General features: G+C 38.4%; 1 protein-coding gene across 1 annotated transcript; it reads left to right on the top strand.

Annotated features, from left to right (window-relative positions):
* The first annotated feature begins 1,343 nt into the window (after positions 1 to 1,343).
* Positions 1,344 to 27,770, top strand: LOC133097337 (interferon omega-1-like). Its single transcript, XM_061199211.1, has 3 exons — positions 1,344 to 2,024; positions 22,280 to 22,337; positions 27,703 to 27,770. Exons 1-3 carry the CDS (start codon positions 1,344 to 1,346, stop codon positions 27,768 to 27,770), a joined length of 807 nt encoding a protein of 268 aa, XP_061055194.1.

Here is a 27,770-nt window from a genome sequence, read left to right as displayed (position 1 = left end):
AATAGCCTGGGCCTCACTGCCCTGCATTCTCAGAGGGAGACAGAGGGGAACAGAGAAGCCCAGTGGCATCAACTGATTGAACAACTGAAGGTCACTGGTTTCTGTGACATAAGCGTCTAATGAGAGAAAACTTCATCATTGAATCTCCTGTCCCCAGCTCAGAAACTCTGAGCATCACAAGTGTTCAACAGTTTAAGTAAAAGCATTCAATAATAAAATTTATACTTGGCAAAATTACAATTATGTGTCTGCTCAAGATGAAATAATTAGAAATGGATAATTCTTCTACCTGCTTAGAGGAAACATACGTTTGCTCTCAGCTTCTGAGGGCTGCTGACATTTTTGATACCTGGGGACATGGGTCAGGAGAAGAGAAGGTCACCATTGAGGACTAGGGTCCTTCACACAAACACTCCAGGGGCAAGGGTGAGGGTCCTGGAAGATGAATTATTTTCCCAACAAATAAACAAGCCCCTCCACAGAAAAGAGATTTTAAAGTCCTCGGGATGTGGTGAGGCTGCCCTCAGGGAGGGAGTCCAGGAGGTTAATAAGGAGGCTCTGTCACTCTAGGGGAGAGGGTGTGACTAGAAGTGATCTCTCCCTTGTGAGTGAGGTGCTGCTGGGGAAATACAATTGTCTTGGAGTTAGGATCTCCACACCCATATTCTCTGAAAAGAGCCAGGATTCCTGGTGGGGGTACTGGCCCAGCCTGTGGAGGACTATAGGTCACCAGTAAGAAAATGGTGGAAAGAAAGGGTGATGTCTGTAATAGTCCTGACCTTTTGGTCCCCTGCAGCATGACCACATGCACCTGCACGAACGCATTCTAGAAGGAAGAGAAACATCAGACAAGCATATTCACTTATAATCATCAGCTTCTGCTGTGACTCAAACAGTAAATAAGCTTTTTTTTGTTTCAAAAAGCTTAGTTGCCAGAGGTGGTCTGGTAAATCCCTAAGCAACTACAGAAACCATAAGGACTGAGGAAGCCTGCCTTCCGATGTAAAGTAAGAGGGTAAAAATGGAGCCTAAGATCAAGGTTAAAAATTTGTTCCTGGAACAGAGAAGAGCAATATTTATGCATGAAAAGGAGACACACACAGAGAGAGAGAGAGAGAGAGAGAGAGAGGATGTATTTACACACCTACATCACTTCTGACTTTAAGACAAAGATATTTCTTATTTGATTGATAAATACCCATTTGGATGGACATATCTGAAGTTTACTGGGAAAATTAAACTTCTATTACAAAATGAATGTTTTAGAGTGAGGACATCGTCTTAGACCATATGGAGAATACATAAATAAAAAAAAAACAGTGTAGAGAAATGTTCCTTGTTTAATGGTCTTGCTTAGAAAGAATGTCATCAGCGAACCTACCCGCAAGGTTCCCCCAGATGCCCGTCTCAGCCAGGCCAGCAGCAGCCTCATTTGCCCCATGGCCTTCGTGCTCTCTCTACTGACTGCCGTGGTGATGATCGGCTACGGCCTGGGTGGATCTCTGGGCTGTGACCTGTCTCAGAACCACGTGCGGATTAGCAGGAAGAACTTCATGCTTCTGGGCCAAATGAGGAGAATCTCCACTCGTTTCTTTCTGAGGGACAGAGAAGACTTCGATTTCCCCCAGCAGACGGTAGATGGCAGCCAGCTCCCGAAGGCCCAGGCCACCTCTGTCCTCCACGAGATGCTCCAGCAGATCTTCCGCCTCTTCCACACAGAGCGCTCCTCTGCTGCCTGGGACACCTCCCTCCTGGACAAACTCCGCACTGGACTCCATCAGCAGCTGGAGGACCTGGACGCCTGCTTGGTGCAGGTGATGGGAGAGGAAGAACCTGCCCTGGCAGTGACGGGCCCTACACTGGCCGTGAGGAGGTACTTCCAGGGAATCCATCTCTACCTTGAAGAGAAGAAATACAGTGACTGTGCCTGGGAAATTGTCAGAGTGGAAATCATGAGATCCTTCTCTTCATCGACCAACTTGCAAGAAAGGTTAAGAATTATGGATGGAGGGACTTCCCTGGTGGTCCAGTGGTAAAGAATCCGCCTTCCAATGCAGGGGATGTGGGTTCGATCCCTGGTCAGGGAACTAAGATCCCACATGCTGTGGGGCAACTAAGCCCGTGTGCCACAACTACTGAGCTCGCGCGTCTCAACTAGAGAGCTTGCGTGCCACAAGCTACAGAGTCCATGCACTCTGGAACCGACTCGCCACAATTGCAGAGCCCACGTAGCCTGGAGCCTGTGTGACACAACTAGAGAGCGAAAATCCACATGCCACAACTAGAGAGAAGCCTGCGCACAGCAACAAAAGATCCTGCATGCCTCAATGAAGATCCTGCATGGCGCAACTAAGACCCGACGCAGCCAAAAATAAATAAAATAAATAAATAAATAATAAATAAATCTAAAAAAAAGAGAGAATTATGGATGGTGACCTGGGGTCACTTTGAAATGATTCTCATTGGCTGAGATGCCATATCACCCATGCACATATGCCTTTGATCACTTCAAGAGGCTCTCATTTCTGCTTTAGCCACAAAATTTATTGAATTAATTAAGCAAATTTTTTGTCAGTAGTATTAAGCAAGGATATGTTAAAAAGTTCAGCTCCAGGGTCATTAGTCCCTAAGGGATGACAGCCCTGATGTTATTTATTTATTTATTGTTTATTTATCTATTTAGGTTTATTCTTGTATATTATCATATTTATGTTTTCATATAAAAGATATTTGTCTTTACATTGTATTAAGATTTAGAAAATATGTTCACCTTTCCATTTTATTAAATTTGCATTTTTTATTTATTAAATTCTTACCAAAGAAAACTCCCTGAGTCTGCTTATTCTTTACACCTAAATCCAATTCCTGGTTTCCTAAAAGAAAATGAGGAATGGATCGTAATACTTAGCTACTCATTCATTCATTTAGTTCATGTCTTATGTATTAATCGAGTATCAAAATGGCAGACTGTAGAATTGCCTTTAAGAAACACAGGTGAATAAATCTAATGTGGTAGTTTCTGTGTTGAAACTTTCGGTCATAGAGAAAGAGACATAAAAATAACATAAATATATTTTTTACAATTTTCAATTATATTAAAAAATACAAAAAGAAGTAAGGGGAAATTATGTTCTCACATCAGAAGACTTAGATACAGATAATTTTTAGGGGAAAAAAGATAGATATCCTTTCTATGATGCCTGGGAGGTATGTAACTGTAGAAGCCTTTACTGGCTGTTGGGCAAGTGTGTCTACAATAAACAACAAATGCCATGGGTGCAAGTACTAAATTGAAATTCTTTACTGTGTATCTGGTAGTGAGTACATGGGGATGGATGTGATCACTTATAAATAGAATGGACAATGAGAAGAGGACCTAAACCTAATCCTGCAGACCCTCACCATTAAAGGTCAAGCAGAGGAGAGTCTACAACATGCACTGAGACAGAGTGGCAGTGCAGTTAGTAGGACACAGGGATGAATAGGGGAGAGACAACTGAAGGGAAGAAGTGTGTTTAAGAGACAGAGCGGTGCTTACAGGGCAGGTGAGGACTGACCTGTCCCAGCGGACCTGAAAACAGATGCCACCGGTGACTTTAGCAAGATCTGGTTTAGTAGAATTAATGGGGCAGAAACCACAAGGGAGTAAGTGAAGAGGAAGCACAAGAAGGGAATTTAGGGGTACTGTGTACAGACAACTGTTTTGGGAACTTTTTGTGAGTGGAGGAGAGAAATAAGGTGGTACTTTGAGGAAAGTGTGGCTTAATATCTCTGTGCATTTTTCTATGATTTTGCAATATGTTTTCACAATATGTTTTCTGAGAATTATTTTTGAAGAATGTATGAAATGGCAGAAAACATGAACATTTAAAATATTTGATTTATTTTAAGTCATTATTAGGCTACAGTAGTAGTTTATCATTGTTGTAAATAATATTACTTTGTAGTAGACTTGTCAGAGTGGAAATCAAGAGCTATTGTCTTCATCATTAATCTTGTTTTTAAAAAATTAGCAAAAGTATACTTGACTTTGGATTTGGCAATGACTTTTTAGATGCACCAAAGACATGATCTATGAAAGAAAAATTGATTAAGCTGGACTTCATTAATATTAAAACTTCTGCTCTGTGAAAGACACTGTCAAGAGAATAAGACAAGCCACAGCCTTATAAAGACTCATATCTTATAAAGGACTATTGCACAAAATGTACAAAAACTCTTAAAACTTAACAAGAAGAGAACCAAAAAACCAATTAAAAATGGGCAAAATATCCAGACACTTCACCAAAGATGATATGTGGATGGAAAGTAAGCATATAACTGTTGTTCAACATCATAAATCATTAGGGAAATGCAAATTAAAACAATGAGATAGCACTACACTTCTATTAGAATGGCTAAAACCCAGAACACTGACAACACCAAATGCTGGTGAGGATGGGTAGCAACAGGACCATTCATTGTTGGTGGGAATACCAAATGGTACAGCCTCTTTGGAAGACAGTTTGGCAGTTTCTGACAAAACCAAACATACTCTTACCATATAATCTAGCAATTGTGCTCCTTGGGACTTACCCAAATGAGTTGAAAATTTATGTCCACACAAAACCCTGCACACAGATATTTATAACAGCTTTATTCATAATCGCCAAAACTTGGAAACAACCAAGATGTCCTCCCGTAGGTGAATGGATCAATAAACTGTGAGGCATCCAGACAATGAAATATTATTCAGCACTGAAAGAAATGAGCTATCAAACCATGAAAAAGATATGAAGGGACTTTAAATAAATATTACTAAGTGAAAGATATCAATCCAAAAAGGATACATACTAAATGATTCAACAATATGACATTCTAGAAAAGGGCAAACCTATGAAGACAGTGGCTGCCAAGGCTTGGGGTGCGGGGAGAGGATGACCAGGTGGACCACATTTTTGCTATGATACTATAATGTCGGATACATGTCATGATGCATTGTCAAAACCCATGGAATGTACAACACAAAGAGTGAACCCTAATGAAAATTATGCCTTTAGGTAATTTCCTTTTTAAAAGCAGGTAAGGAAAGAGCCCAGAAGTTTCACTGAAAAAAACAAAAAAAGTTTACTCCCTTCAAAGACTGCTTTCAGTGTGAAATACACTGCCTTAAATTTGATAGATGATTTTTTAGTATTATCACAACTGTACATGAAAAAAATAAATCCAGACTAAAGGAATAATTCTTTTGATAAGCATGCTACATTTATTTACTTACTCTTTTATTTATGCACTGATTGTCTCAATCCATCTATACTGTCATTTTGTGGTATTTAAAATATTTCTATAAAACAACATGCTTACCTTTACATGCTTAACAACATGTTCATCTTAATCTTTTGCTGATTCTCTTTTTAGCTATTAAATTTTTCTAGAAGCAAAATTTTCTTTTGAACGTTTATAATGAAAACCCAATCAATCTAGGTTTTTAAGACAGAAGATGAAGATTAGAATGACAAATACTTTATTCATTTTAAGACGTAAAAGTGAGCATCCACATGCCAGTTTGTGTGCTTGCCCTCAGGGAACAGAGGTGAGGAAGCAAAGATAAACCCTGCTTTTTTGTACCTTATACATTTACATAAAATTTACATGCAAAGAAATGATATTTACGCATTTCATGTTGATGACCTTTTGGATTGTTTGCACTTTTCAGCTACTATGAACATAACTGTCATGGATATTCTTGTAAAAAAGATCTCTTGGTAGACATGTTTTCATTCTCACAGGTAAATGCCAAGAGGCGGAATATCTGAGATATATGTGTAATTTTTAATAAAGTTTTCCAAAGAGATTATAACTTTTTACATTCCAGCAGAAAACGAACGCCACTTCCTCTACATCCTTGTTAAACATTGTCAGTCTTTTAAATTTAGGCATTCTGGCTAGTGTAATATGGTATCTCATTGTGGTTTTCATTTGCATTTCCCAGTGACCAATGATGTTCAATACACTTTCATAGCCATTGATGAGTTGTTTTAATAAACAGATTTGTAGTTGGCCTTTCTATATCCTGGATAAAAATCCTTTATTAGGTATGTTTATTGTAAGTATTTTCTCCCAAATTACAAGTTACCTTTTCATTTTTAAAATGGTATATTTTCTTTATTAGAAAATTTAAATTATTTAATAAACTTTTAATTTTAGAATAGTTTATATTTATAGAGAAATTATAAAGATAGTACAGAGACTTTTCATATAACTCACCTCCATTTCCCCCTATTATTAACATCTTACATTTAGTAAGGGACATTTGTCACAAATAAGGAACAAATATTGATATATTTATTATCACATGGAGTCTATACTTTATTCAGGTTCTCCGAGTTTTTATGTACCACATTTTCTTTATGCACTCATCTGCTGATGGGCATTTAGGTTGCTTCCATGAGCTGGCTATTGTAAATAGTGCTGCAGTGAACCTTGGGGTGCATATGTCTGTTTCAATTATGGTTTTCTCTGGGTATATGCCCAGTATTGGGATTGCTGGGTCATATGGTAATTCTATTTTTTAGTTTTTTAAGGAACCTCCATACTGTGCTCCATAGTGGCTGTATCAATTTACATTCCCACCAACAGTGCAAGAGGGTTCCCTTTTCTCCACACCCTCTCCGGCATTTGTTGTTGGTAGATTTTCTGATGATGCCCATTCTAAACGGTGTGAGGTGATACCTCGTTGTAGTTTTGATTTGCATTTCTCTAATAATTAGTGATGTTGAGCAGCTTTTCACGTGACTCTTGGCCATCTGTATGTCTTCTTTGGAGAAATGTCTATTTATCCCATTTTTTGATTGGGTTGTTCGTTTTTTTAATATTGAGCTGCATGAGCTGTTTATATATTTTGGAGATTAATCCTTTGTCCGTTGATTCGTTTGCAAATACTTTCTCCCATTCTGAGGGTTGTCTTTTCATCTTGTTTATAGTTTCCTTTGCTGTGCAAAAACTTTTAAGTTTCATTAGGTCCCATTTGTTTATTTTTGTTTTTATTTCCATTACTCTAGGAGGTAGGTCAAAAAAGATCTTACTGTGATTTATGTCAAAGAGTGTTCTTCCTATGTTTTCCTCTAAGAGTTTTATAGTGTCTGATCTTACATTTAGGTCTTTAATCCATTTTGAGTTTATCTTTGTGTATGGTGTTAGGGAGTGTTCTAATTTCATTCTTCTACATGTAGCTGTCCAGTTTTCCAGAACCACTTATTTAAGAGACTGTCTTTTCTCCACTGTATATCCTTGCCTCCTTTGCCATAGATTAGTTGACCATAGGTACGTGGGTTTATCTCTGAGCTTTCTAACCTGTTCCATTGATCTATATTTCTGTTTTTGTGCCAGTACCATATTGTCTTGATTACTGTAGCTTGGTAGTATAGTCTGAAGTCAGGGAGTCTGATTCCTCCAGCTCCATTTTTTCCCCTCAGTATTGCTTTGGCTATTTGGGGTCGTTTGTGTTTCCATACAAATTTTAAGATTTTTTGTTCTAGTTCTGTAAAAAAATGCTACTGGTCATTTGATAGGGATTGCGCTGAATCTGTAGATTGCTTTGGATAGTATAGTCATTTTCACAATATTGATTCTTCCAATCCAAGAACATGGTATCTCTCTCCATCTGTTTGTGTCATCTTCGATTTCTTTCATCAGTGTCTTATAGTTTTTTGGGTACAGGTCTTTTACCTCCTTAGGTAAGTTTATTCCTAGGTATTTTGTTCTTTTTGTTGCAATGATGGATGGGATTGTTTCCTTAATTTCTCTTTCTGATCTTTCATTGTTAGTGTATAAGAATGCAAGAGATTTCTGTGCATTAATTTTGTATCCTGCAACTTTACCAAATTCATTGATTAGCTCTAGTAGTTTTCTGGTGGCAGCTTTAGGATTCTCTACGTATAGTATCATGTCATCTGCAAACAGTGACAGTTTTACTTCTTCTTTTCCAATTTGTATTCCTTTTCTATCTTTTTCTTCTCTGATTGCTATGGCTAGGACTTCCAAAACTATGTTGAATAAGAGTGGTGAGAGTGGACATCTTTGTCTTGTTCCTGATCTTAGAGAAAATGCTTTCAGTTTTTCACCATTGAGAATGATGTTGGCTGTGGGTTTGTCATATATGGCCTTTATTATGTTGAGGTAGGTTCCCTCTATGCCCACTTTCTGGAGAGTTTTCATCATAAATGGGTGTTGAATTTTGTCAAAACTGTTTCTGCATCTATTCAGATGATCATATGGTTTTTATGCTTCAATTTGTTAATATGGTGTATCACATTGACTGATGTACGTATATTGAAGAATCCATGCATCCCTGGGATAAATCCCACTTGATCATGGTGTATGATCCTTTTAATGTGTTGTTGGATTCTGTTTGCTAGTATTTTGTTGAGGATTTTTGCATCTATATTCATCAGTGATATTGGCCTGTAATTTTCTGTTTTTTGTAGTATCTTTGTCTGCTTTTGGTGTTAGGGTGATGGTGGCCTCATAGAATGAGTTTGGGAGTGTTCCTTCCTCTGAAATGTTTTGGAAGAGTTTGAGAAGGATGGGTGTTATCTCTTCTCTAAATGTTTGATAGAATTCACCTGTGAAGTCATCTGGTCCTGGACTTTTGCTTGTTGGAATATTTTTAATCACAGTTTCAATTTCATTCCTTGTGATTGGTCTGTTCATATTTTCTATTTCTTCTTGGTTCAGTCTTGGAAGGTTATACCTTTCTTAGAATTTGTCCATTTCTTCCCAGTTGTCCATTTTATTGGCATAGAGTTGCTTGTAGTAGTCTTTTATGATGCTTGGTATTTCTGCAGTGTCCATTGTAACTTCTCCTTTTTCATTTCTAATTTTATTGATTTGAATCCTCTCCCTCTTTTTCGTGATGAGTCTGGCTAAAGGTTTATCAATTTTGTTTATCTTCTCAAAGAACCAGCTTTTAGTTTTATTGATCTTTGCTATAACTTTCTTTATTTCTATTTCATTTATTTCTGATCTGATCTTTATGATTTCTTTCCTTCTACTAACTTTGGGTTTTGTTTGTTCTTCTTTCTCTAGTTCCTTTAGGTGTAAGATTAGATTGTTTGAGATTTTTCTTGTTTCTTGAGATAGGATTGTATTGCTATAAACTTCCCTCTTAGAACTGCTTTTGCTGCATCCCATAGGTTTTGGGTCGTTGTGTTTTCATTGTCATTTGTTTCTAGGTATTTTTTGATTTCCTCTTTGATTTCTTCAGGTTATTTAGTAGTGTATTGTTTAGGTTCCATGTGTTTGTATTTTTTACAGATTTTTTCCTGTAATTGATATCTAGTCTCATAGCATTGTGGTCAGAAAAGATACTTGATACGATTTCAATTTTCTTAAATTTACCAAGGCTTGATTTGTGATGCAAGATATAATCATCCTGGAGAATGTTCCACGTGCACTTGTGAAGAAAGTGTATTCTGTTGTTTTTAGATCAAATGTCCTATAAATATCAATTAAGTCCATCTTGTCTAATGGGTCATTTAAAGCTTGTGTTTCCTTGTTTATTTTCATTTTGGATGATCTGTCCATTGGTGAAAGTGGGATGTTAAAGTCCCCTGTTATGATGGTGTACTGTCGATTTCCCCTTTCATGGCTGTTAGCATTTGCCTTATGTATTGAGGTTCTCCTATGTTGGGTGTATAAATAGTTACAATTGTTATGTCTTCTTCTTGGATTGATCCCTTGATCATTATGTGGTGTCCTTTTTTGTCTCTTGTAATAGTCTTTATTTTAAAGTCTATTTTGTCTGATATGAAAATTGCTACTCCAGCTTTCTTTTGATTTCCATTTGCATGGAATATCTTTTTCCATCCCCTCACTTTCAGTCTGTTTGTGTCCCTAGGTCTGAAGTGGGTCTCTTGTAGACAGCATATATACAGGTCTTGTTTTTGTATCCATTCCGTCAGTCTATGTCTTTTGTTTGGAGCATTTAATCCATTTACATTTAAGGTAATTATTGATATGTATGTTCCTAGCACCATTTTCTTAATTGTTTTGGGTTTATTTTTGTAGGTCTTTTCCTTGTCTTGTGTTTCCTGCCTAGAGAAGTTCCTTTAGCATTTGTTGTAAAGCTGGTTTGGTGGTGCTGAATTCTCTTAACTTTTGCTTGTCTGTAAAGGTTTTAATTTCTCCATCGAATCTGAATGAGATCCTTGCTGGGAAGAGTAATCTTGGTTGTAGGTTTTTCCCATTCATCACTTTAAATATGTCCTGCCACTCCCTTCTGGTTTGCAGATTTTCTGCTGAAAGATCAGCTGTTAACCGTATGGGGATTCCCTTGTATGTTATTTGTTGCTTTTCCCTTGCTGCTTTTAATATCTTCTCTTTGTATTTAATTTTTGATAGTTTGATTAATATGTGTCTTGGCATGTTTCTCCTTGGATTTATCCTGTATGGGACTCTGTGCTTCCTGGATTTGATTGACAATTTCCTTTCCCATGTTAGAGAAGTTTTCAACTATAACCTCTTCAAATATTTTCTCAGATCGTTTCTTTTTCTCTTCTTCTTCTGGGACCCCTATAATTCGAATGTTGGTGTGTTTAATGTTGTCCCAGAGGTCTCTGAGACTGTCCTCTATTCTTTTCATTCTTTTTTCTTTGTTCTGCTCTATGGTAGTTATTTCCACTATTTTATCTTCCAGGTCACTTATTCGTTCTTCTGCCTCAGTTATTCTGCTATTGATCTCTTCTAGAGAATTTTTAATTTCATTTATTGTGCTGTTCATCATTGTTTGTTTGCTCTTTAGTTTCTAGGTTCTTGTTAAACGTTTCTTGTATTTTCTCCATTCTACTTCCATGATTTTGAATCATCTTTACTATCATTACTCTGAATTCTTTTTCAGGTAGACTGCCTATTTCCTCTTCATTTGTTTGGTCTGGTGGGTTTTTACTTTGTTCCTTCATCTGCTGCATATTTCTCTGTCTTCTCATTTTTTTTAACTTACTTTGTTTGGGATCTCCTTTTCACAGGCTGCAGGTTCATGGTTCCCATTGTTTTTGCTGTCTGCCCCCAGTGGGTGAGGTTGGTTCAGTGGCTTGTGTAGGCTTCCTGGTGGAGGTGATTGGTGCCTGTGTTCTGGTGGGTGGGGCTGGATCTTGTCTTTCTGGTGGGTAGGGCCGCATCTGGCAGTGTGTTTTGGGGTGTCTGTGAACTTAGTATGATTTTAGGCAACCTCTCTGCTAATGGGTCTGGATGTGTTCCTGTCTTGCTAGTTGTTTGGCATGGGACATCCAGTACTGGAACTTGCTGGCCATTGGGTGGAGCTGGGTCTTAGTGTTGAGACGGAGATCTGGGAGAGCTCTCACCGATTGATATTACATGGGGCTGGGAGGTCTCTGGTGGTCCAATGTCCTGAACTCGGCTCTCCCACCTCAGAGGCTCAGGCCTGACACCAGGCCGGAGCACAAACAACCTGTCAGCCGCACGGCTCAGAAAAAAAGGGAGAAAAAAAGAAAGAAAAAAAATTTTTTTAATAAATAAAAATTTAAAAATTATTAGAATAAAAAAATAATAATTAAATAAAAGAAGAGAGCAACCAATCCAATAAACAAATCCCCCAATGATAAAAAGCGCTAAAAACTAAACTAAGGTAAACATAAAAATCAGAAACTAATCAGTCACAGACAGCAAACCCCAAGTCTACAGTTGCTCCCAAAGTCCACCGCCTCAATTTTGGGATGATTCGTTGTCCATTCAGGTATCCACAGATGCAGGGTACATCAATTTGATTGTGGGGATTTAATCCACTGCTCCTGAGTCTGCATGGAGAAATTTCCCTTTCTCTTCTTTGTTCACACAGCTCCTGGGGTTCAGCTTTGGTTTTGGCCCCATCTCTTCATGTAGGCTGCCCTCAGGCATCTGCTCCCTGCCCAGACGGAGGGGGTTAAAGCCGCGGCTGATTAGGGTGCTCTTGCTCACTCAGGCCAGGGGGAGGGAGGCGTACGGTAGTCATAACTGGAATGCAGGGTGAGCCTGCGGTGGCAGAGGCCACCATGGTGTTGCAACAGCCTGAGGCACACTGTGTGTTCTTCCAGGGAAGTTGTCCCTGGATCACAGGACCCTGGCAGTGACTGGCTGCACAGACTCCCCGGGGGGCGGGGGTGTGGATAGTGACCTGTGCTTGCACACAGGATTCTTGGTGGCAGCAGCAGCAGCGTTAGCATTTCATGCCCATCTCTGGGGTCCAAGTTGATGGCCGCAGCTCGTGCCCATCTCTGGATCTCGCTTACGCGGTACTCTGCCTTCTGTGGGCACACAGGGAAGGAATTGCCTCTCTTCGTGCACCCCAAAACTATGGTCTCTTGCTTCTTTGGCAGGTCCAGACTTTTTCCTGGACTGCCTCCCAGCCAGCGGTGGTGCACTAGCCACCTTCAGGCTGTGTTCATGCAGCCAACCCCAGTCCTCTCCCTGGATCTGACCTTTGAAGCCTGAGCCTCAGCTCCCAGCCCCCACCTGCCCCAGCTGGTGAGCAGACAAGTCTCTCATACTGGTGAGTGCTGGTCTGCACCAATCCTCTGTGTGGGAATCTTTCCGCTTTGCCCTCTGCAACCCTGTTGCTGCACTCTCCTCCGTGGCTCCAAAGATTCCCTCTGGCCCACCCCCCGTCTTCCCCAGTAAAGTGGCTTCCTAGTGTGTGGAAACTTTTTCACCTTCATAGCTCCATCCCAGAGGTGCAGGTCCCATCCCTATTGTTTTGTCTCTGTTTTTTCTTTTTTCTTTTGACCTACCCAGATATGTGGGGATTTTCTTGCCTTTTAGGAAGTCTGAGGTCTTCTGCCAGTGTTCAGTAGCGGTTCTGTAGGAGTTGTTCCACATATACATGTATTTTTGATGTCTTTTGGGGGAGGAAGGTGATCTCCACGTCTTATTCCTCCCCCATCTCAAAGGTCCCCCTGCTACTTGTAATACTTTTTATCATCACTATTCTTATTCACTTAACAAATATTGTTCGAACTCCTACATTGTACTTTATATTAGTTGTGATACCAGGTGCTAGAGCACGAAGTTAAATAAGATTTTACTCCTGCATTCACGTTGTTTATAGTCTCTAGACAGCTGGCCTGAGGAGAAGAAAGGTGAGGTTTTCAGGTGGCATACCTCTGAAAAATAAAGAGAATGAGGAGACATCAGCACCTCTTGGACTCAGAATCACTAGTATTCAATTTGAAAACGGATTCTTATTAGTAGATGGCCTAATTTTACAATCAATTCCTGATTAGATAGGAGAAGATAGTAGGAAACAAACTACCATTCACCAGACTGTGAGGGAATACCAAAGGATTCAAGGATAGGGGTTGGTAACTCCTAATTCATTTAACTGAAGATGACTACCCTATAAAAGTGACTGACACAAGATATCCAATTTGCCAAGGAAGAAATAAAATTCTATATCACAGATGCCATGATCTTATTATTAAAAAATCTAAAGAAGCTACCCACAAAAATTATTAGAGCTAATAAGCAAGTTCAGCAAGTTTGCAAGATACAAGATAAACATGGAAAAATTAGTTGTATTTCTATATACTAGCAATGAACAATCCAAAAAGGAAATTAAGGGAAAATACTCCATTTACAATAACATCAAAAATAATCAAATTCTAAGCAATAAATTTGACCAAGGAGGTACAAAGTTGTATACTGGAAATGACAACACATTGCTGAAATAAGTTAAAGAATGCGGTATTAATCAGCTAAGGCTGCCATAACCATATATCTCAGATTGAGTGGCTTAAACAACAGAAACTATTTTCTCACAGTTCTGGGAGCTGGAAGTCCAAGATCACGGTGCCATTGGGGTTGGTTTCTGGTGATGCCTCTCTTCCTGGCTTGTGGAGAGCCATCTTCTTGTTGTGTCCTCATGTAGCCTTTCCTCTGTAAGCACATATGGAGAAATCTCTGGCATCTCTCCTCTTCTGAGGACACCAAACCTATTAGATTAGGGCCCCACCCTTACAACTTCATTTAACCTTAATAACCTCCTTAAGGGCCCTATCTCCAAATACAGTCACATTGGGGGTTAGGGTTTCAACTTATAAATTTTAAGCTGACACAATTCAGTCCATAACAAAGACCTAAATAAATGGAAGGACATCCCTTATTCATGGATTGGAAGATTTAAGATTGTTTAGATGGCAAAACTGCTCCAAGTGATTTACAGATTCAATGCAATTTCTATCTAAATTCCAATGGCCAGTTTTGCAATCCTAAAATTCATATGGAATTTCAAGGGACTGCGAATACCTAAAACAATGTTGAAAACTAAGAGCAAATTTGGAAGGCTCATATTACTGACTTCAAAACATACTCTAAACTACAGTCATCAAAACAGTGTGATACTGGCATAAAAGTAGACATATAGACCAATGGAATAAAAGTGGGAATCCAGAATTAAACCTATATATCAATGGTCAATTGATTTTTGACAAGGGTACCAAGACCATTCAATGGGGAAAGAATAGTCTCTTCAACAAAAGGTACTGGGACAACTGGATATTCACATTGCAAAAAAATTACGTTGGATCCCAACCTCACACCATAGAGGAAAAAAATCGGGAGTGGGTCAAATGTCTAAATGTGAAAGCTAAATTTATAAAACTCTTAGAAGAAAATATAGGAATGTACCTCCATCACCTTAGATTTGCCAAAGGATTCTTAGATAAGACATTAAAAGCATAAGCAACAAAAGAGAAAAATAGATAAATTGGACTTCATGAAATATAAAAACTTTTGTTTATCAAGAACACAATAAGGAATTCCCTGGCGGTCCAGTTGTTAAGACTCCGCGCTTTCACTGCTGTGGCCTGGGTTTAATGCCTGGTTGGGGAACTAGGATCCTGCAAGCTGTGCAGCACGGACAAAAATTAAGAAAAAGAACACTATAAAGAAAGTGAAAAAGCAGTCTACAGAATAGGAGAAAATATTTGAAAATCATATATCTAAGAGGGGTCTAATATATAAAGAAGTCTTACAATTCAACCATAAAAAGGCAAACAAGCTAATTAAACAATGGACAGAGGACTTGGATAGACATTTTTCCAAAGAAAATAGATACACAAATGGCCAACAAGAACATGAAAAAATGCTCAATATAATTAGTCATTAAGGAAATGCAAATCAAAACCACAAGGAGATGCCACTTCACACACACTAAGATGATTATAATCAAATAAACAGAAAATAACAAGTGTTGGTGAGGATGTGGAGAAATTAGAACCCTCATACATTGTTGGTGGAATCTTAAAATGTTTCAGCTTCTGTGGAAAACAGTTTGGTGGTTCTTCAAAAAGTTAAGCATAAAATTACCATATGATCCAGCAATTTCACTTCTAAACATATACCACAGAAGAATTGAAAACGCATATTCAAAAAAAAAACTTGTACACAAAATTTCTCAACTACACTATTCACAGTACCCAAAAGTAGAAACAACCCTAATGCCTGTTGATGGATGAATGGATCAACAAATTGTGGTATATTCATATGGTGGAATATTGTTCAGCCATAAAACGGAAGGAAGTACTGATACATGCAATAGGAATGAACCTTGAAAACCTTATGCAAAGTGTTAGCCAGGCACAAAATATCACTGATCATCTGATTCCACTCATACGAAATATCCAGAATAGATAGATCCATAGAAGCACAAAGCAGATTGTGGTTGCCAGGGGCTGAGTGGGAGGGGGGAATGGGGAGTGACAACTGCTCAGTGTGTATGAAGTTTCTGTTTGGGGTGATGAAAAGTCCTAGATAGTGGTGATGGTTGCACAACATCGTGAAAGTGCTAAATACCACTGAATTGTACATTCTAAAATGGTTAGCTGATCTGGATGATCATTCATTACGCTAATCATTTCCCATGTTCATGTCTTCCCAAAAGATGGTAAGTTCCTTACGGGCAAGGAAATACTAGATCCTTTTAACCCAAATCACCTAGTCCAGAACTTTGAGCAGAGGAATATTTTAATGATGCTGAGTAACTGATCTATTAGAGCAGTGATCATGACTTCCCCTCTCATAATGTCTTATCCTGTTTGCAGGGCAGTACAGGGAGGTCCTAAAGGTTGTTAATAAAAGTGAAAAAGTAAATCCATATAAATAGTCGTTGTGTTGACATAGCAATTAGCGTTTTTATGAATACTGCATTATTTCTGATTTTCTCTAGCATGCTAGTTTTTCTTCTATGGACACAGGTTTCTTGCTAACAGGAACCCTTCTTAGCCTTTCCCACTGTTTACTGCTGGTCCTTGGGCAAGTTGCCTGAACTTTCTATGGCTCAATTTTCACAGCTATATTATGGGGTTAATAATAATACCTACCTCAGAGATTTATGAGATTAAATAAATAATGGGTGCAAAATACCTGGCACGTAGGAATCACTAAAGGTAAGAGATTTGTTACTGTTGTTAATTATTCACCTCTGAGTTTGTTGCAGTCATTATAGAAAAAAATTCAGATGCCTCTTGATCTTTGGTTAATGCATCTACATTTCAGGAGCTGGGGAGAAAGAACTGGTCAAACAGAGAAGCTAACTGGGAACTTACAGTGCCTCAGAAGGCAAAGGACAAGACTTTAGGGGGATAAAAGTGTGTTAAAAGTCTTGCATAGATAACAACAACAACAAAATAATCCAACCTAATTTAAAAAACTGGGCAACAAACTTGAACAGGCATTCCTCCAAAGAAGATATACAAATGGCCAACAAGGACATGAAAAGATACTCAACCAAAGTAATCATTAGGGGAATGTAAAATGAAACCACAATGAGGTATATTATGATGTATCTCATTAGGATGGCTACTATGTAAAAAATACTGTTGGCAGGGATGTGGAGAAATTGAAACCCTTGTGTGCCATTGGTGAGAATGTAAAATGCAGCAGTCATGGAAAAAGGTATGGCAGTTCCTCAAAAAATTTAATGGAATTACCATATGATCCAACAATTCCACTTCTGGGTATATAGCCGAAAGAAGTGAAAGCAGGGTTTCGAGGAGATATTTGTATACTCATGTTCATTTTGTGCATTTGTACACTCATTACTCAAAATAGACAAAAGGTAGGACCCAAGTGTCTACTGATAGGTGAATGGATAAACAAAATGTGATATATCCATAAAAATGGAATATTATTCAGCTTTAAAAAGGAAGGAAATCTAATATGTGCTACAACGTGGATGAACCTTGAGGACATTATGCTAAATAAAATAAGCAGTCACAAAAAGACAAATTCTGTATAATTTCAAATGTATTAGGTACCCAGAGTAGCCAGATTGATAGATACAGAAAGTGGAATGGTGCTTGGCATGGGTTGGGGGAGGGGACAATGGGGAGGTGTTATTTAATGGGTATAGGGTTTCCGTTTTGCAAGATGAAAGTAGTTGGGGTATTGGTTGTACAACAATGTAAATACACTGTTTTGAACTATACACTTAAAAATGGTTAAGATGGTAAATTTATGCCTGTGCATTTTACCACAATTTAAGTTAAAAAAAATTTTTTTTAAGTGTTGAATAGACCCCAAGAATTATATCATTGTGGGTAAGGGTATGGGATTTGTTCAGAGTCTCAACCAGTGTTTAAATTTTGGCTTCCCACTGATTAACTGTGTGACTTTGGGAAATATACTTAACCTTTTGGAGCAGTCTCAGTTTTCTTCTCTACAAAATGGGAATGATAATACCTTCCTTGCAGAATTGTTGAATTGATTAAATGAGATAATGCATGCAGTACAGAGCAATACTTGGCCCCCAAAACAGATCATTCTTATTGCTGTTATTAAAATTGAGAAAAGTCTACTGAACTTGTCAACCAGGTCCTTGGTGATCATGAAGAGGGTAATGTGAGTGATGAGTTAGTGGTAGACTGAGCCCTATTCAGTAGTGAGAAAAATGAAGGCAGTATTAAGGAAGTTATTTCATCACAGATAAATGCAGGAAGAATATCTAACCAAGGGCCTCACAGAAACTTCTCAGATTATGAGCTGTCATCATTCTCTCCTTGCTCTAAATTATTGTAGCTTCTTTCATAAAACATGTATCAGGCATTGCCTTCTACTGTTAATGAATATTTCATTTTCAAAATCTATATAACAGGAAGAAAAATATTCAAGTATAAGTACTCTTGGTTCCTTCTTTAGTCCCTGTAAAGGAGATGACATATTTGGATTTCTTACCGGTCAGTGTTGGGTTCACTGGGGTTATGGATGAAGAGGTACAACTGAAGTTACTCATAGGAGAAAAGAGTCTTAATAAACTGCTCAAAGGGAGGCAAGAAGAGCAAGGCAGGCAGGGGTTTGCAGAGAGACAGTTAAGAGAGATGTGAGAACAAGTAGCTGTGTGACTCTAAAGAACGAAAGAGGATTTCTTAAGCTTATTTATATTTACAAAATACACATGAGTATATAGTCATTGTTAAATTTTCAAACAATTCATACAAATAAAAGCCTACCCTTGACCTCTTGGAGGATCCACCCCAATCCCATATGGTTAATAATTTAATGTGTATCCTCCTAGACGTTTCCCCATGTATTTAGTAAATCTATACATACAGAAATACTTAGTGTATATTACATAAATTTTATTATTTCATGTACATCAGTATCTAACTTATTTATTTTTAGTTGCTAATAGATCTTAGAGATTTTTCTTTATTAGTACATAAAAATAGATCACAAAGTTTTACATTGCTGTATTGGGTATTAATGTATAAATTCAATGCATTCCTAACCCATCCCTCAACAAGATTTTTAGATGGAACTTGACATGCTGACTGTAAAATTTATCAAGAAGAAATCATTTACAGGAAAATCTAAGGAAATCTAAGAAAGGAAGAAAGATACAGATAACCTTATGAACTATCAAATGATTCTCTAAGGCTATAAGTGGTGGTATTGTAAGAATAGACATTTTGATCAAGAAAACAGAATAGATGTTGAAGATAAGGTGATTAAACTGAGTGAAACTTTGCACATAATAAAAGTGGCATTTCAAACCAGTGGGATAAGTGAGTGTTGGGGAAATTAGCTAAGCCATTTGAAAAATAGCATAATCTCTCTGTCACAACCTTACAGGTTCTCCTTGCTGCTTTGGGTCTCAGTCTATAATCAAAAGTGGGGAGGGAGAGACAAATGTAAGCTAGATATAGTCACGTGACACAGGTCTAAATAATGAGATTTGGGGGAAGTCTGCTGGAGACTTCTAGAAAGGATTTCAACTCTTATTCTTCTCTTTCTGCCAGGGAAGCTCTTGTAAATGTTTGATGTTTGGGACCGCTGTACCCGTCCTGTGACCATGATCACAAAAAGATCAAGAGAGTCACAGAGATGCAAGTCCAGTACCCTCACATCTTTGATCTGCTGATCTAACCCTGCAATCATTACCCTACAGACTTCCACACTGAGATAAGTACCTGCCTTCATTATTTTAGTCTCTATTATCTGAGTTGCCTGTTACTTACAACAGAAAGCCTTTCTAATAGATACAATAACATTGATCAGATTTAACCTCTTTCTTCAAGCCTCAGTAGGCTAAGGTATAGCTTTTTAATGAATGCAGGGGTTTGGGTGCACCTATAGAGATTTGTTTTGCTTTTTTCTCTTTGTTGCATGCTAATGTAGTGAATTATGTGAAGAGATTTTCTTGTCTCGAATTTATCATTAATGTCCTGGATAAATTCCAGTTGTTTGCTTATAACATACATTTGGGTTTGATTTGCTAGTATTTAACATGGTATTTTTATCTTCTTGTTTATAAGTAACTATGTCCTATGATTTTCTCCTCTGATTTTGTTAACCAGGTTATAATAGCCTTGTAAAGTGAATTGATTAACTTTCCATCTTTTCCATGTCCTATTAAAATAGGAACTAAACATGTTTTACTGAATAGTTTTATGACATAATTTCCCACTTTGCTCTCTCTTCAAGACACTTCAGTGAGGACCTATATTGTTCTTTAGAGACTTTTGATAATGAAGTTCTATTTCTTTTGGACGGCACACCATGCTGTAAAGAGTCTAAGAAGATCCTCATGCATTGGAGCTAAACTTGTCTAAAACCGTATCTAAGTTTTATCAAAACAAATTGTATTCTATTTCTTTCTTGAATTTTATTTTATTTATTTTTTATACAGCAGGTTCTTATTAGTTATCTATTTTATACATATTAGTGTATATATGTCAATCCCAATCTGTATTCTATTTTGATTTTTATTTTTCTCCCTTTGTTTACATTGCCTAGCAATGTGCTCAGGAATATATCAGGTGCTTGAATTCTTGTCAGGAGAACTTATGAAATGAACCCTCAGCAAACAGTGCTGAGACAACCCCTTGCAATTTGATAGTCAGAAGCTCATCAAAGCACATATTCCTAGCATAGCATTTATTCAATCAACAATACTTAAGTTCCTACCATGGGCTGGGCGCTATGCTAATGACTGGGCATACGAAATTCAGACTTAAAAGTCTAATCTGCTGGAGGAGACAAAAATTAGCTATCAGTTACACAACAGAATGATAAGTGTTCTAATGGAAGCACTGTATTTGCAAGGCAAACGCATAGGCCTGGAGCCGCGTTGTAAAATGGAGAGACATTATCAAAGAATGGGTACTTTAGGACAGATAGATGGATATAGAAAGACACTTAAAGAACTGGACAATGAGAAAAGGGCCAGAGACACTGTGCAGGCCATTTGGAAGCAAGAGCTAAATCAAAGGGTTGACAAAATTGGACATTTTTAAAAAATAAGAAATAAAAAAGAAATAAGGGCTAGGAACAAGACCAAGTTTTCCTCCCTACCAGGGATCTTGAAATGAGAGATGGGAAAGTTACACCAGGCCTTGAATGTTCCTGCTGAAACTTGGAGACCAGGATGCTATTGTTAAATTTCGTACCAGAGGGAGGGAGAACTGGGCCCAGTTTCCTTAGCTGTTAAACTGAGATCATCATAAAACCACTTCATAAAACTGTGGTGAGGATTAATTGCTTTAATTTATGTAAGGTGCTCAGAATGGTACCAGGCAGTTACTAAGTGGCCCTTACTTATTAGCTCTTCTATTTGAATCTGGTTAGAAGATTAGTTCCTGATGTTCTGGGTCTGTGGTCAGGAAGATGAGGCAGTTCCAAGAGAGCTGTTCAGGAGGCATTTTAGTGCCAGCTCAACCACTGCACAAGGGAGAGGAGAAATAGCCATTCACTGGGATGACTGGGCCAAGCGTGTTGCAACAAACATCCCAGAGTTCCAGACAGAAGCATTCATACTTGGCTCACACGCCAGCTGTCTACAAGGACGTCCCTTCCCTCACTGGTTTCTTGCTTATCCCTTGAGTTTAGGAGCTAAAAATTTCCACCAGAATGACACAGGCATCTTGCAGGCAGTCAGAGGAATCCTCTGCTCTGTGCACTCAACTCAGCCAAGACGTCAGGCCAGAGGGGAATCCCAGCCTCAATCTCCAAATCCAATTTGGCAACTTGCATTTAGTTTCCTTGTTGCCTCAAGTTCATTGCTATTTTTGCATTCCCCGGTTCATTACACAATCCCTGATGATGAAAGAAAGCTCAAGTTACTTGTAAGTTTGAACTACGTAGAGGGTTTTGCTTTCCTCTGTTTCACTTTAAAGAAGATTCAGAAACTGCTTCAGAGACAGGAAACTCACACAGAACACATACAGTAAGACGTGCCCACGTGTTAACAGAGGGAAGGCAGCTGATGCGTGTTCAGCAACTGCTGGAAATGTGTTGCCCATTTAATTCTCTTCTCAACCTTAGGCTGGCCTGGCTCAATCCACCCCTGAGAGTGATTGTAAGAATTAAGTAAGTCCAGCTCAGAGAATGGCCTGGTATTTGAAGGGAAAAGTAAACCCAGGCTTGATGCAGACGGGGGCATGTTCAGAGAGGGCCAATCTGGAGTGTCCAGCAGCAGCGGGGTCCTGGCAGCAAACAGTGAGAGACACGGGATGGGCAGCTCCTGAGTGTCCCTGGGCCATCAACCTTTTGATGGGAGCATTCTGAGGGTGACGGGGGGTGCAGAGTGTCGGGGCCCTGCCTAGTTCTAGCGAACTCCCCCAGCACATGCACAACCAGCCCCGAGACAAGTGGCCTAGTCCCAGCTGCATGCTGAAGTGACCAGGACAAAAACTGTGGAATGAGTCGAGTCAAAGGCCTGTGACAAGACATCCAGGGTGTGAGAAAGGGGAAGAGAGAAGAGGCTGAAACCAGTGGCACTTAGATCTTATCTGCATGTTCAACCTCTTCACAGCAGGTCGGAGGCCTGAAGCCCCAGCCTGGGCAGAATCAGCCTCGGGTGCTGAGTGAGGGTGAGAGCGAGGCCGCAGGTGGAAGACTGGGAAGACAGGCTCTTCCCTCAGGCTGGTTACGGACTTCTCCACCGTGGTCCCTAAGTTTCACAGGAACTCTCTAGGCCGCTGAGCAAAATTTCTCCAGTGAAATTAGGACTTGGTGAGATTACCGCTGATGAGTGTGGAGAGTATTGTTTTGGAACCAAGCTCTTCCTCCTCTTCTGTGTCCTCATTACCTCCCAGCCTCAGCCTTTTTCGATGGACTTTACTCCAAATGTAATTTCACACCACAGTTGCTACCCAAGGTCAGGAAAAAGTGTCACATTTGTTATCCTGCGATTTGAATACAACAACCAATAAAGAAAAAGACGAATGTTATTGTAAACCCATAATACTCATCTTTAGTTAACCACCCAAATAGGTACTTGTAAATATTATCAACATCAGCAGTTTGCAAATGTTTTGGTCTCAAGACCCACTGATACTCTGAAAATTATTGAGACCTCAAAGAGATTGTATTTATACAGGTTACATTCATTGGTATTTACCATGTTAGAAATTAAAACTGAGAATGCTTTAAATATTTATTCTTTTAAAAATAACAAAAACCTATTATATCTTAACATAAAAACACACTTTTATGAAAAATAACTACAGTTTCCAAAATAAAAAAAATTAACAAAAAAGTCTTAAAGTTTTGCAAATCTCTTTAATGGCTGGCTTAATAGAAGACAGCTGGGTTCTCATATCTGCACTGCATTCAATCTGTTGTGATGCATCGCTCTGATTCAAGTGTTTGAAGGAAATCCAGTCTCACACAGACATGCAGTTGGAAAAGGGATGATCTTGAAGACGCAGAAAGAGTATCTGGGAACCCCTGGGGTCCTCAGACCACACTTTGAGAGCCACTCATATACATTTATCATACCAGATTGAAAGGATACTTACTGCTCAGAGTGAGTTTGAATTTCTGTTCGTCTTCTTCCTATTGTCCAATTCTGCTTATTTTCATTATAATTTAGACAAGTAAGAAGTATGGGAAAACATTATACTCTTGTGGTTGCTATTGTTCAGGATTATCAGCTAAATGATTTAGACAAGAGTAAGTATACGTGCACAGTTTTGATTCTTGTTTACTAACCTCTTTTATTATTAAGTATAACAATCATACACAAAAGTGCACAGAACAGTAGCACAAATTTTAGAATAATTAAAGCAAATACTCATGTAACTACCAACCAATAAAAACACTCAGATTTTGCAACATTCTGGAAGCCTCACCACCGATCACAATCCTGTGCACCCCTTCATGAACCCTCCTCATTAAAGGTGACCACTATCCTGAATTTTATGGTAATCACTTCCTCACTTTTCTTTATAATTTTACCCTAAAATACAGTCTACTTTTGCCTATTTTAAAATTTTATATAAATGGAATATGTATGCTTTGGAGTTGAGTTTCTTTCACTCACCACTGTGTTTGTGAGATTTATCCCTGTTTGTCCATACAGTTGTGGTTCTTACTTTTCATTGTTATTAACAACCCTCTTATAAGCACAGATAACAACATATTTATCCATACAATTTTAAGGGATATTTGGGCTGTTTCTAGTTTGGGACTATTATGAATAATGCTGCTATGAATATTCTTTACTTATATCCTGATGCATATTTACATGATTTTTTTCCAGGGTAAGTGCTAAGAGTCGACTTACTGGGTCATAGGCCATGCATATCTTCAACTTTGCTAGATAATGTTTTTTAAGTAGTTGTACAAATTTACACACCAAACAGCAGTTGCTCCATATGGTCATCACACTTGAGATTTTCAGTCCTTTAATTTTTTTACTTGCAGGCAATGTATTTGTTTATCTAAAAATTTGAAAAATCAACCAAAAACATTTAGACATAGTGTTTGCAAAGTTGGCTGGATAAAAAACCAATATTAGTTATTTTCATGTGTGTGTGTGTGTGTATGAAAATGTAACGAAACATTAGTCCATTAAAAATTAGAAAATGTAATGAAAAAATCATTTCATTCATACTTGCAACAATAATAAAGCATAAATATGTTGAAATAAACCTCAGAAAGACTGCGCAAGATATATAATCAAGCCAGCAGCAAAACTTTACTGAGAGACATTTTTAAAATAGTCCAGTGAAATGGCAATATTTGTTTTTTTTTCTTTATGAAGTGGTTAAGAAATGTTTGCTAAATAAATATTTGTTCACTAAATGAATGTGTGTCTTTCAGGAGGAGGCTGGCCTTGGCAGTCTCCTATTGCAGACTCTGATTTCCCTTCTCACTGATGCTCACCGCCTCATCACGGGCTTACATGTCCGTTGCTCACTTACAAAAAGAATAAGTTGGAGAAGTTGCTTAATCCTCATTGATGGTCAAGGTGAAAAAAAAAACACAACCTCAGTGTAAGAGAAAAAAAACGTTATATTTTTCATTGGTTTCTGGCCATCTTATTTGAATCAAAAATTCAACTATAGACTTGTACTTAGAGGCCCAAGGTGAAGATAACTTGCCCTGTCAATGCTAGTTTTTTAAAAAATTAAAGTCCACACTTTATTCAGATCTCCTTAGTTTTTACCTAATGTTCTTTTTCTGTTCTGGGATGTCATTTAGAATATGCCACATTACCTTTAATTACTATGTCTCCTTAGGCTCCTCCTGGCTATGACAGTTTCCCAGTAGTAGACGTTTTATGTTATTGTCAATGGTATCATTTTTATTTTATTTTTTATTTTTTAATATTTATTTATTTATTTATGGCTGTGTTGGGTCTTCTTTGCTGCATGCAGGCTTTCTCTAGTTGTGGCAAGCAGGGCTACTCTTCATTGCAGTGCATGGGCTTCTCATTGCGGTGGCTTCTATTGTTGCGGAGCATGGGCTCTAGGTGCACGGGCTTCAGTAGTTGTGGCAGGTGGGCTCAGTAGTCGTGGCTCGCGGGCTCTAGAACAAGATCTCAGTAGTTGTGGTGCACGGGCTTAATTGCTCCACGGCATGTGGGATCTTCCCGGACCAGGGCTCGAACCCGTGTCCCCTGCATTGGCAGGCGGATTCTTAACCACTGTGCCACCAGTAAAGTCCCGTCAATGGTATCATTTTTAAATGTCATTTTCCAATTTTTTATGCTAGTATAAAAAGAGGTGATTGATTTTTAATATTGATCTTATTTTCAATGACATTGCTTAATTCATTTTAAAATTCTAATAGTTTATGTATTCTTTTGTAGTTTGTATGTACACAATTACATCATCTGTAGATAATGAAAAAAATATCTGAGACAGTCAGCAAGAGATTTGAATAGACCCTTAAGGAAGAAAATAGCCAAATGATCAATAAGCATATGAAAATGTGCTGAACCTTGTTAATAATCAGGGAATACGAATTAAAACTGTAATGCGATATCACTATGCATAACTAGAATGGCTAAAATTAAGCAGACTGGCAATACCAAGTGTTGGCAAGAGTGTAATGCAACTGACATCCCATACATTGATAGTGAGAATATATATTGGTACAAACATTTGGAAAATATGTTTGTTATTAACTGCTAAATCTGAACATATGCATATTCTATGACCTGTTTACTTCATCCTAGGCATATAGCCAACAGAAGGCTGCACAAATGTGCACCGAAAGATACAAACGATGTTTTTCATAGCAAGATTAATTATAATGACAAAATCAGGAGGAAAAAATTCCAAATGTTTATCAGTAGTGGAAAAGATAAAACACTGTGGCATTTCTACATGGATATGACACATTCCTGCAAATTAGTGAACTATAACTGCACACAAAAACATAGATGAATCTCACAGACGTACTATTGAGTGAAAGAAGTCGTTCATACAAAGTTCAAAAACAGGCAGAATCTAGGCTGTTAAAAGGCAGTAGTGATGCTGGGGGAGGAGCTTAGTGATGGGGGAGGAGAGAGGGGCACTGGAATGTGATGGGGGAGGGGAAAAGGGCCAGGTAGTGTTTATGTCTTCACTTAGTTTGTGGTTTCAAAGGTGTGCAGAAGTTTATATTTTATGATTTGTTGATTGTATACTTGACATTTGTGCATGACTTTCTATGTATATTATGTAAACTTTTTTTTTTTTAGAAGGAGGAATGGGGAATTCTCCCCTTATGTATCAAAACACTCTCTTAATATACACGTTGTTGCCCCTTCCAAGATATCCCTGAAAGATTGTTTTTTGCCTTAATTTCTGTTTTGCCACTGCTCACGAACTTCTCGCTAACTCTTCATCTTGTCTAATTTATCATTTTTTATAGGGCCTTTTTTGTTGAAAAAGTACTTGAAGAGATGAGCAAGAGAGAAGACAACTGTAATTTTGCTTTCTAGAGACATAGTTTTCCTCCATAGATAATTGTATCAAAAAAGAGAAGGAAACTCTTTCTGTTTCTGAGGTTTATAGCAAAGCAGTTCCAAATTCAAAAGATGTCAAATGGCTAGAAACATCACTCAAGTTTTACTTTCTAAATGTCACTCTGCCTCTCTGAAAAACCTCATTAACCAGAAGAAACTGATACAGGGACTGGAAGTAGTTCTCTGGACCGCAGAAAGCTGGTAGGAGAGAATGCACGAAGAAAAGTCTCCACAGAGGGAGGAAGTGAAAAATGGCTTCCAACAACAGAGGACAAGATGAAAGAAAAGGGCCAGCGCATTCATTCTTGCAATGCAGGTATACATTAGGCCAGTCTAAAAAATAGATCTCCCTGACAGAGATAAGGCTATATGAATTTTCCTGGTTATTTTGATAAAACTCAAATAAATTAGGGGAAATGAAACAAACACACAAACAGAAAGATGGTGTCTTCCAAAGGAACAGATTTTAACCCATTCATAAGTGGACGTCTGCAGTGAGTATCACCCGATCCTCAGGAGAAACTTCATAAAGGCAATTGGAAGAGAAGTATTAGGAAGCACCTCATGAACACAACAGCAGAAATTGGAAAGAAGACAAAGGGAAGAAACCAGAAAAAAGAATTCTTTTTTTTATAATTCTGTATCCACCCCCCTTCTTCCAATTCCTTAGCTATCATCTTTATTTTCAGCCTCTACAGCCATGAGAGCCCCTGGGTGGGACTTTTCCCCGCTTCAGTTCACCTCCAACATTTCTGCCTATTCTTCTGCCCAGAGCAAAACATAGTGCCCTCTCTGCCCGAAGACCTCTTGAATTAAGTACAAACGCCGCACTCTGGTATTCAAGAGCCTCCACAATACATCTCGAGCTGATTTTTCCACCCTCAATCCCGTTGACTCAGCACAGAGCTTGTCCACAATTTGAAGCTCCTTCTATGTGCTCCCTGCAAACTCGTCCATTCTCCTGGCTCTGTTCGTGCTGCCCCCTCTGTCTTCAGCTGTGCTGTCCACCATGGTAGCCATCGACCACATGCGGCCAACTGAGCACTTGACTAGTCCCAACTGA

Source organism: Eubalaena glacialis, chromosome 9 (assembly GCF_028564815.1).
Source record: "Eubalaena glacialis isolate mEubGla1 chromosome 9, mEubGla1.1.hap2.+ XY, whole genome shotgun sequence".
NCBI lineage: Eukaryota > Metazoa > Chordata > Mammalia > Artiodactyla > Balaenidae > Eubalaena > Eubalaena glacialis.
This window is presented reverse-complemented; position numbering and strand designations above follow the sequence as displayed.